This window comes from Cornus florida, unplaced genomic scaffold (assembly GCF_030987335.1).
Source record: "Cornus florida cultivar Cherokee Brave unplaced genomic scaffold, ASM3098733v1 CherokeeBrave_3.0.0_Hap2_Chr06, whole genome shotgun sequence".
NCBI classification, from domain to species: domain Eukaryota; kingdom Viridiplantae; phylum Streptophyta; class Magnoliopsida; order Cornales; family Cornaceae; genus Cornus; species Cornus florida.
Genome location: NW_026775576.1, coordinates 106,426,081 through 106,438,855, shown reverse-complemented (window position 1 = coordinate 106,438,855; position 12,775 = coordinate 106,426,081). Strand labels below are relative to the sequence as shown.

The 12,775-nt window shown below is 34.4% G+C and overlaps 1 protein-coding gene across 1 annotated transcript; it reads left to right on the top strand.

The window, feature by feature from the left end:
* The first annotated feature begins 99 nt into the window (after nucleotides 1–99).
* LOC132313713 (uncharacterized) lies at nucleotides 100–12,157 on the top strand. The gene is made up of 15 exons (XM_059812626.1): nucleotides 100–351; nucleotides 587–724; nucleotides 1,559–1,632; nucleotides 1,716–1,848; nucleotides 2,009–2,085; nucleotides 2,161–2,314; nucleotides 2,442–2,635; nucleotides 3,961–4,175; nucleotides 4,265–4,363; nucleotides 6,051–6,172; nucleotides 8,317–8,418; nucleotides 8,840–8,949; nucleotides 9,144–9,231; nucleotides 10,581–10,777; nucleotides 11,726–12,157. The coding sequence occupies exons 2-15, from the start codon at nucleotides 614–616 to the stop codon at nucleotides 11,943–11,945; spliced, it is 1,896 nt and encodes a 631-aa protein (XP_059668609.1). The 5' UTR covers nucleotides 100–351; nucleotides 587–613; the 3' UTR covers nucleotides 11,946–12,157.
* The last annotated feature ends 618 nt before the right edge of the window (nucleotides 12,158–12,775 follow it).

Sequence of the window (12,775 nt, the reverse complement as noted above, 5' to 3'; positions counted from 1 at the left end):
TAATCTTTGACGTGGCTCTTTCAAGGCCGCTTGATTACTCCCAACGAAGAATAGCGGACTGATCAAAGGATCCTCGTCAGTCGGGGGAGTCGGGCCGAGGTTGAGGGAGGGAAATAAATTCATTTTCAAACGAAACCAAATGCACTCACTCGTATTTCTCGAGCCCGCTTCTCTCTCTCACACACACACGCTCACTGATGCTTAATCTCTCTCTCACACACACTCATACATACACAGATTTGCCCTAAACATCTCATTTAGGGCAAATTGATTCAGATCAACACAAGTTCGATTCATTGAACAGGGCATCTGTGAGTTCTATCTTCATTTCTCGGTGTTCCTATCATAGAGGTATGAATCTGTTTTTCGAAATTGTCGATCTCTTGAATTGATTTCGCAAATTGTTTTTTAATGTATAATTTGAAATCCAGTACCTTACCTAGATACAAAAGGCTCCGTTTGACTGATACTCCTTAGGAAATCTCTCTAGAAAAAAATTAGAAATCCGTCTTTGTATTTCTTTATACAGTTATTAATATTATCTCCAAAATAATTCCACTGTCGTTCTATAACTGAATGCTTGCAGGGAGTGTTGATTGTATAAGGAAATAGCATGGCGAAGGTTGCTGTTCAGGGTCCTTCATCTACCAATCCTCTTCATTTTGGCGGGGGTGCTTCAAAGGCCACCACTGCAGTTAGAAGAAAAACACCTTCGGAGTTGAGGGTAAGTTTACTAACTCATGGCTTTGTTATATTCTATCTTATGGTGGTCTTTTCAGTATGATTTCTCTTTTTTTGATGGTAAACCTAATACATTGTTTATCATGAATTATAAGTGCTAAACATGTCTTTTGGAACGAGTCTATTGGAACTTGATCCCTAATTTGGTTTCACTTTCGTCTTCTTAAATTATTGACGCTTTGCCAAACTGTTCTTGGTAATTAATCATGGTCCCTTGTCTATCCTCTGAAAAGGGGCTATCAGCGGATTTTTGTTAGGGGAATGTACATGCATGACTTGTTGTTAATGAATTAGAGTGTTAAATGAATCAGAAGACTGCACACTCTTATTGCACTTCTGCCCTAGAATTTTTTTTGTTTCCATCTTAATCTCAGTTTTTTGACACACTGCTTTTCTTTCTACATCTTCTTTGTTACATTTTAATTGCATACTTATATGTGCTTGAAATAAACACGCTTTTATCATTAAGATTGAATCTTTAGTATTGATTAAAAAGATTATGCATCTGGTGGTTCACTTCACGTGATACGTAGCCTATGTGACATGGCACATTGAGTAAGACGCAGCCTGTCTAGTGACCTCCACACGTTCATATGTGACATCCTATCACTGGATGTTGTGCATACTGGGTTTCTCACTTCTAATGTTTGTGAAACTGTTTCATTTATTTAAATGAACCTAACTTCAAAATTCAATGTTCATAAGAAAAAAATAAGAACGCATCTCTATTCATTTCAGCGTCTAAGAATCTTCCCATTTAAGTGGATACACACTGTAATGGGTAAATTACTCTTATATAATTGTGTGCATATGACAGGGAGAGCAATTGAAGCGAAGGAAAGTTGTGGAGCTCGTAGATGAATCTCCATCTCCTTTGCCTGGTTCTTTGAAGTAAGTTTTGCCTCCTTTTTGTTTAATACTCTTGGTTACTTCAGAATATTAATTTTTTAAACAAATTTCCTGTATTCTTTTAGGATTAATAGTGGGCTTAAGAAACCAGATTCATCGAGGAATCCAAGATACATTGACACCCATGTTGACAAAGTATTCCCTGTGACAAAAAAGAGCATTAGGCTCAGGATGCTTTCTAGAAAAGAAGATGACAAGGTCATTACTTCAATTTTAATTGTAATTCATACTCTAGTTTACCTAATATATTGTGCTAAAATATATGTATTAGTTGGCTTGATATTCTCAATTTTACTTGCAAATGGTATCATTTGTCAGATACTTTCAGTATATTTAATAACTACTTTATTGGCAGCAGAAAAACCTTCCTGTTGAGCTGAAGAATACCTCCGTCCCTTTAGATTTGGCTGCAAAACGTCAACAACAAATTTCATGGTATGCCTTTGCAGGTCTTGTGTTTAATCAATAGGCTATCTGTTCATTGTTGATTTTCTTGTGCATCTTCTGCAGTCCAGAGGACCCTTTTGATTCAAAGGTGGTTGCAAGAGATGGTACTGCTCAAGATTTTAAAACTACTGAGAAATGTACTGAAAAAAGGTTTTGTGGTCCTAAAGAGCTATCATTGGGGGGTGAAAAGTTATCTGGCCTGGGCACTGTTGATTTGGTACTTTTTTTTCCCCTTTTCTTTTCTTTTTGGCAGCTTTCTGTTATAGTTACATTAAATAATTATCTTCCAAAAGTGAAATACCTTCTTCTTTTTTAATTTTCTTTTTAATTGTTATTGTTTATAGGATAAAGCTTTTAAAGAATTAGTTGCCCATGAAGCTCCTAAGAGTACCACATTACCTGCTGATTCTTCTGAAAGAAGTGGTGATGCAACGTCAGGGAATTTTTGCTCTGAATTCCATATTCCTGGAAGAAAGGCTCCGCTTGATTTTACATTGAAAACTACCATGCGGGTGGTGTCCTCTTCCTCAGTGAATTGGTGAGGTTACTGGTATATTTCTTCTTGTTTCATTTAATATGTTGTCACGCTTAGAGAAAATTTTCCATTCAGGGTTGAATTGATGCTTAAAAAGGCATAACTCAATTTCAACTCACGTGCTTGTGCTAGATTTTAATGATGCACATATGTGTAGCTTAAACTTATACCATGTAAATTTTTCAGAGTTTTTTTGTTTAAAAAGATATGGTGATTTGGATGGCTGCTCTATCACACACTGATATTCCAGCACTGAATTAGATTTTCACTTATAGGTTCTAGACTCTGTTAGCCTATTAACATCCCCCTATTTTTAAGTCACTCTATGGTCTTTTAAAAAAAAATAAAAACGTGCTAAATTTTTTTTCTTGGGGATCCTCATGATGTTGATACAAGAACAACCAAAATTGCTATATAAACAATCATTACGGAACTTAGTTGAACATACTATGCACGAGAAGTGTAGGTTCATAACTTCATATTACTCTAATAACAACTAAAGCAGGACAGCCTTTGTTCCTTTGTTGCTAGGGCTAAAATCAGTTCAAAAGTGGCGGGTTTAGACTCAATGTGGGCAAGGTTGAATGTTTCTAAACAAGTAATAGGCTGAAATCCAGCCAAGAAAATTATTCCCAACCCATCTAAAAGTAGGAGGATACCAGGACTCCCAGAATTTAGAAACTGTAACAAAAAATAGCACATTTACAATATGAAGGCTTATTAAAATATCAATTTCTATTGAATAGAACTCTTGAAATTCAATAAAAAAAAACTGAGGATTTCTTACATACGCCAATTACGTAAAGTAGAAATTTACTGATACATCATGACACTAATTGCTTGTGATTTGATTTCCCCTTCTTGCTGCTGAAAAAGGCCTTTATCCTGTGCTGGTGTGGGAGGTGAAGATTGGAGCATACATAACATTTAGCATTATTTTGTACAAAGTGATTGCTTTCAAACTTGAAATTGTTTCCTTCTACTTGTCATTGAACAAAGTATGAGTTTTTTTAAGCAATGACCCCCCTGAGTTTTTTTGCTAAAAAAATCGTTTCTTCAGTGGTTGTAGTTGTTTTCACTATTTATTGCCAAAGTGCCAGTTTCATATTTTGAAATGTAAATTGAAGATTTCTGTGAATCAGTGACAAAAAACTTAAAACTTTCCACACCTATTGCCTTTTTTATAGACTCAATTTGTCTTCATGTATTTTTTGTGCTGCTTTTTCTAGTTAGAGTGCTAATTGTTAGGTTGTTACTTTATTCTAGGTTTTACTCTGTTGGGAGTGTTACCGTATGTTGATAGTTGTTTATTGTTTGCAATTATTTAGGTTTCACAGGCTAGTCACATCTGATAGTCAGAATGGTATATCCCAGCTAATGTCTCAGTTTGGCTGTTCTGGGGCTAATAATATATGCTGCTCTTCAGAACTCACTTCCACTTCGCAATTACTCAATCCAAAGGCTTTATATTCATGGGTTTACCCCCAATCTTCTCTACCACCTTCTGTCATATCCGCTCTAACTTTATCTGCAGCAGAAGGAGGTATGTGAGCCAAAATTATGACCTTTGACAATGCCAAAGCCTTTTTACGCCCTCTTCATTTTTATAACAACAATGTTCTGTTTATTCAGTGCAAATGGATTTTTTGAGCAAACGACATCTGGCATGGGAGGACTCATTTCGGAGTCTTTACTACATGCTTCGTAAGAATGCTTGTAACATGTTTTATGGTAACGATCTTTAATCATTATCTGTACTGCCTTGCATTCATATATATACATTTAAGGTTTTACGTCACTTATATATATATATGCATACACATTATATCTTATTAAATACATGTTTATGTAATTGACTTTTGTATCTATACATTTTCTTTGGAATCCAAACATCAACTTCTCACTTCTACCTAAAATTATGTTTGTCTAGGAACATGTTTAGAAGTTGTTTTTTAAGATTGAGGTTCGTAACGTCCTTTGTGATAAAAAGGACGTGACTTCTAAATTAAGTATTGTATATGTATCTATTAATGCCAATGTTTTCACTGAGAAACTAAATTTGAAACGGCAGTAACTTGCAGAAACAGTTGATTATGTTTGAAAACCTACATAAAATATAAGAACTGATTGCAGTAGGTTTTAGAATTAGATCCTGGTGAAATAGACGATATAATACGAACGGAAACTATATCATGTGAAAATTTATTATTTCTAATTTATTGTAGTGGGTGGATGCTTATCAGAATTAAATGGCTTTGCTTAATATTGTATGGGGAACACTATCCTATATGGTGCTACAGTGAAACACTGCACTTATGAAGTAAACAACACTGTAGAAGATAAACCAAGACCTTTAGGTGTAGAACAACAAACCAAACATAAATACTTAGTGGACTGGATGAGGGAAGGCTCTCTGCTACTAAAGTAAATTCCGTTCTTTCCAGTTCTTTTATTTACATGTACATATTTACAAACTTAGAAGTCATGTGATGCACTTGCGTTCTCAATTTGGATGACATTATCAGAATGGTAGAGTTGCTAGGAGCCTAGGAGGCTTGTCAAAAGCGTAGCAAGACTCTAGATCACAGTATAAGTTCCTAACATTTGATATTTAGAGTTACTAGTTAAGCTTAACATCGGTACTTGTGAACATTAAAGAAATAGACGTCTCTTAAATTCAAGCCAATAGAAAATGACACAAACCACCCTGAAATTGAACTCCTTTTATAAGAAGTAAATAGTCCGGGATGCACTTTAATGTGCTAATGACAAGTTGGGTGCATCAGAAGCTTTCTTTAACCTCATTAAATTTTGTATTCCAATATATGCCCAACATAATTTTTAACTTCTATAACAACAAATGTTTAGGCACAGTAATAAATAACAAGCTAAACAGTGGATAGAAGAGGCTTTTAACTAGTTAGCGTTTATGATGCACCAACAAAACATTCCTTAATGACAGGTGATTCAGTCAACTTTATCTTCTTCGGCAGTGACTTAGAGAAACACTTTTTTAAACAACACTTGCTGAGGCCTTGTTGTGGACTTTGTACTAGCCCGTGGTAGCCTTGCAGGATATTGAGTTCAACATGGTGAACTTGGGTTATAGGGATTCATTTAGGTGGAATTTTGATGATATTCAAGCTACTCATGATTCTGAAATCCATTTTTGTTGTCTAATATGCTCCTAATTATGAATTTTGTGATTATTGTATAGTGCCAGGCTTCACTCCCTTGTTCTGGTCATAATAGACGTGGTCACGTGGAATAAGTGCATAATGAGTTTTATCCTTGGAGTCCCATGACTTTTCCCATTCTTGGGGTGTCTTTAGCATGTTTACTATTTATTGTTTTGCATATTAAAGTACAGAACAAGTATTTTACATTGATGAGCTATTTTTATTGGAAAATTTGATAGTATGCACCGCACAGTTTGTGGTGATGTTCTCTGCCGCTGATGGTTCGATGGAAACAAAACGTTCATGCAACGCTTACATATCCCAGTCAACTAGAGGCTTAAGGTCATTGTTAAGAGAGCATGTAAGATGTTTCCTTTTTTATTTTTATTTTTATTTTTATCTTTTAGCTAATCTTCTTTTCAAGTGGTTGAACATTGATGACTATGTCTTATAATTTGTTCAGGTTTATTCCCTGAAATTTGATCTGGTTATCCTACATTTATGCACATGGATTTTCATCTATCATTTCTTATATCAAATTCTTTTAGTAATATTGGCTAATCCACATTTTATTTGTTCCATTTCCATAATGGTGATTTCTTTCTTAATTTGGTTCTTAAATGGGCTCAATTTTTTGTTCAGTGAATGTTTGTCCTGTGACATTTAATATCAATTGAAGTGGTATCTCTTTCTGTAAGCTATGAACTGTGAAAATACAGGAATAAAGAAAACAAGTGTAAGAAAAAAATTGAAACATCTATACAGGCATGGCCTAAGTGGTGGATGTTTATGCTGATCTTGATTCATCTCTCTCCCCTTCCCCCTCTTTTCACATTGCCAATAAGTTTGATACGGAAAGCTCTTTAGAAAAGTGAGATATTGTTGGCTAGTTATAAACTTGGAAGATTAGATTGCTGAGGTCGAAGCAACAAGTGCCAACCGTGATGGCTAGCTGCTGTTTAATTAACTCAAATTTATCAATTCCGTGCTATAAATTGGAGGGCCATTTTGGATGGTCATCCATTATTATTTGCTTGTGGACGTAGAAAATCATGGTGGTTCTGGCAGGGATTAGGTGTGACAGTGGTGAGTGAAAATGAAGATCTTGGTTGGACTGCAGATATGAACGAGATAGTTCTAGAGAATGGAGTTAGTAATTGAGTTATTGGTGTTAGTCAGACGAGATGTTGGAGTTTCGACTTGGTATCAATGGTGATACGATAAAAGAACAGTGACGGTGGTGAGGTGGTTTGGTCCAAGTGAGTTTAATTGCCAGAGAAACGAAGAAAAGAATAAAAAGGCAAGCAAGAGTTGTAGATGAAGGGTTCTCTCTTCCTCATAATATGTGCCATTATTGGTATAATATAAGATAAATGCTATTTTACACTTATCATCAAGCTATTTTGGAGACATTGCACATTTCCAGCCTGCACGAGATGCTATGAAAAAGTCTTGTTAGGTTTCCCTGTAGTAGAAGTACCAATAAGTGTTGCCATGCTATGAAAAAGTCCTGCTTAAAAAAACAAGTGTCATTGGTTGCCATGCTAAGAAAGTCTTGCCGTGCTATGAAACAGTCCTGGTTTAGAAAATGGAGTTGATATGGAGTTGATATAGGGCAAAAATTAAGTTCCTCTCTGATATAACATTGATTCACTTTGATATGCTTTGTGTGGTCATGTTGCATTGGGTTATGAGCACTACTAGTAGTGGCTTTCTTTTCACAAAAAAGTGTCATTGGATTGCTTGAGTCATATCCTAACTCGTTCATCATGATTTTTAGCCATAGGAGCTCACCATGGTCTGTAAGTATTGTCCAATGCCATAACTCAGGCTGATTTGAGATGAACATATGATGCTGTATAAAAAATTAATGGAGTCACTTTATCTCACCATTATCTGGAGAAGGCTTTCTCATTTCAGTTGAGAGAATGCTGTCTCATCAGGTGTCTCGTGACACTGTAACAACTTGATTGAGATAAAATTGTCTTGTTTATGCAGTATCCAAAGCCCAAAGTCAGTTACTTTCTCAGCCACTTAAATCTCCATATAGCAGTCATTTTCTCCTCCCAAAGCTTGATGCACTCCGTTTTTCCTTCTTTAACCATCAAATACAAAAGAATAGTTTTTTTTTTTTTTTTTTTTTTTTGGCATTTGATACTTGATATTCAACAGATATTTACAGTCATTTTCAATTTTTGTAAATGATTGTACATATATATCTTAGATTGTTATAGGTGGAGATGTCCTATTTGGATCTATAGGCATTAAATGGCTATGCTTACAAAATTTGCTGCTTTGTGCTTCTAATGTATGCAGAGGTTTGGTTTTTAGGGTGTTATGAAACTTTTTCAAAGTCTACTAGTTACAAATTTGAAAGTGCAATTTTTGGACTAGATGGTTCACTTGCTTACTTTTGATGTTATGAACATTTTCATTGCTGGAAAATACTGCGTCGGGTCTTACTTTTTGTTATTTGTCTTTGTGGGTTTTAAATAACCTTTCTAGGATATTTGCTTCTCTATGCCTCTTTGCCAATCTAAAGTGGAGCAAGTTACTAAAGAAGACATGGTTGAGCTTTCTGAGATTGAGAATCAGAATCTGGGCCAGGTTTGATCTTGGTGCTTATTTTTATTATATTTCTTAGGTCGTCATCATTTGGACCGGCTGAATTTGGCCCTGTACATGATCATGAGAAGCCCTTGTTCGAAATCAAATGTCATTGATAATCTTGCTGAAGGACTTTCCTGGTCTAATTGCTTTTCTGTTTTGACTTTATATAAAAAAGAAGTCTTGAATTATTTCACATGTAAAGTGATATTAGTCTCTATCCAACATTTAACAATAAGATTTCTTAAGGGGGAGGTTTATGCTACACACATGACAACAACTTGGATGCCTCATGTGCTGCCTGGATCATTCTTGCATATTTTAATTTTATTATTGCAAGGACCTTGACCTATTAGGACACTGTTATAGTTCTTTCTTGTACTTTCTCATTAATTGATGTCTTCTATTGAAACTAATGCAGATTCGGTGCCTAGGTTCCATGTCTGATGTGGATAACAGCCCACAATCTCTGCTGACATTCAATGGAAATGAGAATGTACATGGGTTATATGATTTTCTGTTAAATTATAGGTGAGCACATAGCTAAGATGTCTGAATAAAAACTTACATACCTTTAATAGCTTAGTTCTCGTTCATTTTTTTTTTTTAACAAGTAAGGGGAAAGTTAGATCTTGAGTACAATTGTTCAGAATTCTGCCGGTATTAAAGAATTCTGGCCTATTTATTCTTGTCAAAGGAATTTAATTTTCCTTTTGTTTCTCCAGATTTTTCTTAACATCGTTGAGTGGTGGGGATGTTCCTGTACTATATTCGCCTGTGCCATTTCAAAATGCTGCTCTTTCTGCTCCAGAGGTGAGTTTGGTTTAGTGGTTTTGACTTTGGTTAACGAACGTTTCAACTTCTTTTCCCCCATCTGCATAAAATTGGCAACTGTTTATTCTTCTATAATAGCACTCAGCAATTACTTTGACTCTGGTTATATAGAAATTTTATAACCCCTCATGGCCATGCAACACGCCCACCTTGGCTAAATGATACGAGTTTATTCTACAATATCACTCAGCAATTACATTGACTCTATGGTTTGTACAGAAATTTCATAACCTGCCATGGCCATGCAAAACACCAACCTTTGCTAAATGTCTGTGTGTGTGAGAGAGAGAGAGAGTTTGCAGTTACTTTGGAAATTGTAAAAGTAAAAAAATGAGACATTTGAGGGGTTTATGAAATTATAGTAAGTATTAATAAAATAACTATATAACTGGGGGAGGGCAGGTAGGAGCCCTAACACCCAGCCCTTGCACCAACCTACAAATGAATTGAAGCCTATACACAATTATATGGGTTTGTCATCTTCCTCCCGAACTTTTTTTTTTTTGGCAAAAGAAGATATTTTTATTAAATGAAATCAAAGACAGTGTATATGAGGTGGTGTTTTTGCCTACTCTTACCCTTTTATGTCCTTGCCGAGCAGGGCTGCTTTACTCAAGTTGTCATATATATTGCCATTCCTATCCTTAACCTTCTTTCTTTGTGTTACATAGACAATTTTAAATGCACAACATATTTGTAGCGGACAAGACAAAACATTGGTTTGGTATCGGATATGTCCGACACACTTGTTAGAAGGGGGTTGGATATCCTCAATTTACTCGAAGTTTTATGGGATATTTAACAGTGTTCCTTACAATGGATATTGCAAAGCAAGTAGGTATACTTGTTGAAGGAGTCATGTTACATAAAATATTGTTATAACAAGTTTCCAACTCTATGTATAGCTATTTAGCATGGCCTAGTTTTTACATGTTTATACGTGGCTCTTGCTGGGACTTTGCCATAATTCCTGGCATAGTTTCTGGACCTTATTATTGATAGTCTTGATTCTTGAACAAACATTCTTTTTTTCATCCTCTTTTTCAAATCTATGTCAAATATTAAGAGTTTCATGACTGTACTATTGCACTTGTTACATTGTAACTTACTGAAATTACTTTCTTGTTTTATTTTATACTGCACAGAGGATCACTTTTATGTATTCCTTTTGACATTAGTTTTATATTTTTGAAGTTAGACTGGTCAATTTTCTTTTTCTTTCTTTCTTTTTTTTCCCTTGCAATTCTTGCAAAAAAAAAAAAAAAAAAAAAAAAAAAAAAAAAAAAAATTAATGCAGCTGATAAAATTATATGCACATTGTTTTATAGGTTAGATGCAAGGAGGTGAGGAAAGCTGATCATATTTCTTTTCCTCTAAAAGAAGTTGATGCGAAAGAGGAATTTAATCAAGATTCCTCTGCTGATTTCTGCTATAGCGTTGAAATCAAGGATGCATATCTTCCACCATGGATAATCTCCAGTGTGTGTGAAGCCATGGGCTCTAAGGCAACAAGCTTTGAGGCAAGGTATGGAGTTCTCTTGCCTTGACTGAATAATCTTGGCAGTTGGACCATTTTTACAAACCAATTTTTGTGCGGTAACTGAAATCATTGTCTTCGTACAGTTTTACAGCTCCTCTGTTTGGAATTATTGCATTTTTTTTAACTTCCGGGAAAAAAAAAAAAATTGCATTGTTTTCTATTGAAAAGAAAATTATATAGGATTTCTTAGAAAGACAGAAGTGGAATGAACCGCCCAGATTGGCAGTACTCAAATCATAAAATAACACTACGTTATAATGAAATCCCACTTGTATCATAGTGGCTGGTAAAAAGAATTGTTATTACTTGTTTTATTTCAGGGTGCTTGGACTGTAAACTGTTATGAAGGAATAATGACTGGAGAATGTATACGAAAGAATTTTATAGAGGGTGCTTGGACCGTAACTGTTATAAAGGAATAATGACTGAGAATGTATATGAAAGAATTTTATAGAGGGTGCTTGGACTGCAAACTGTTATAAAGTTAATGGTCTCAAGTCTCAAACACATTGGTTTATCTCTTTGCAGAAGATGCCATTAGTTTCATGGGTAACTTGGGATGTCATAATCTAGATCTGTGTATAACATTTCTCAAGAGCCTAAGCACCATTTCCCATCTACTAAATCACAAAAAGGGGAAAAAAAATGTTTAAAAAAAAAAAAATTGTTTCTTCCTGTTTGTTTACTTTTTCATGGATCCTACCCTCTTTAACTTTAGGGCTTTACACTTCTATGCACAAGCCAATGCAAACACTCTTTTAATCATTACCTCTGCTGAAGAAAGTGCCAAGATATTCTTATGTAGAATATTTATTTTGCAATCGTTTGGATTTTTTTTTTTGTTGCTTCTCATTACTTTTTATCAGGTGGTTGGTGGATTAATACCATTTTTATTTTTATTTATTTATTTTTTTTTTTTTGTGCAATATGCAGTTTTGTGACTGAACCCACCTCAATTGGCTTGAATGTTGGTCTTGAAATCGTTCGCCAGAAATCCGATCCTCGAGCCACAGCAGTAGAAGGCTTGCAAGAGAGCAGTCATGCTGCTTTTGGCATCCGAAATGCCATATATTATCCTCAATTGCTTTCTGCCTTTTTAAAAGGCTTGAAGTACTGCAATGGTTCTTATACAGCTTCTCTTTCACCTGTTTGATATGCTGTTTTACCACCCATCACTTCTCATAGATGCAATCATGAACTCTTGGTTTCACTATGCATTGCTTATCACTTTTGTCATTTTTCTCTTTTCTTTACCATTGACCTTTCCTAATGTATTATTGGCCTCGTAATCTTATTACCTTGCACTTCAATATAACTTGTATTATTGGGATTTTAATTGAAGGCATCGATTTATTGGCGTGGCTATGCTTTTGGTTATATCAGTACGCCATTATATATATTAAACAGTAATAGCTCAAATTGAGAACATAGAGAATGTTCAGGTTTGATAACAACCATTGTGTAAAATAATAAAGTTGTCCCAATCAATTCTCTTAGTATCGTGGTGGAAAGACCAGCAAAATATATATATATATATACACACTAGTAAAACAGTACGTGTTGTTTTACTAATATATATTCAACAAAATAATTAAATAATTACTTTCTCAAATTATAATTTTAAAATTAATATTCAACAAAGTAACTAAATAACTATTTTTTTCAAATTATAATTAAAATTAATTTCTTAAAATAATTGCACTTATATATTAATTAATGATCAATGAACTTAAAAGTGATACAAGGTAAAAATAATAATTTTGAATTGAACTTTTCAATAGGAATTCAATTATTGATAGGTGTGTTTTAAAACTACTAAAGCAATAAAATTAATTTCTTAAAATAATTGCACTTATATATTAATTAATGATCAATGAACTTAAAAGTGATACAAGGTAAAAATAATAATTTTGAATTGAACTTTCCAATAGGAATTCAATTATTGATAGGTGTGTTTTAAAACTACTAAAGCAATATCAAAAT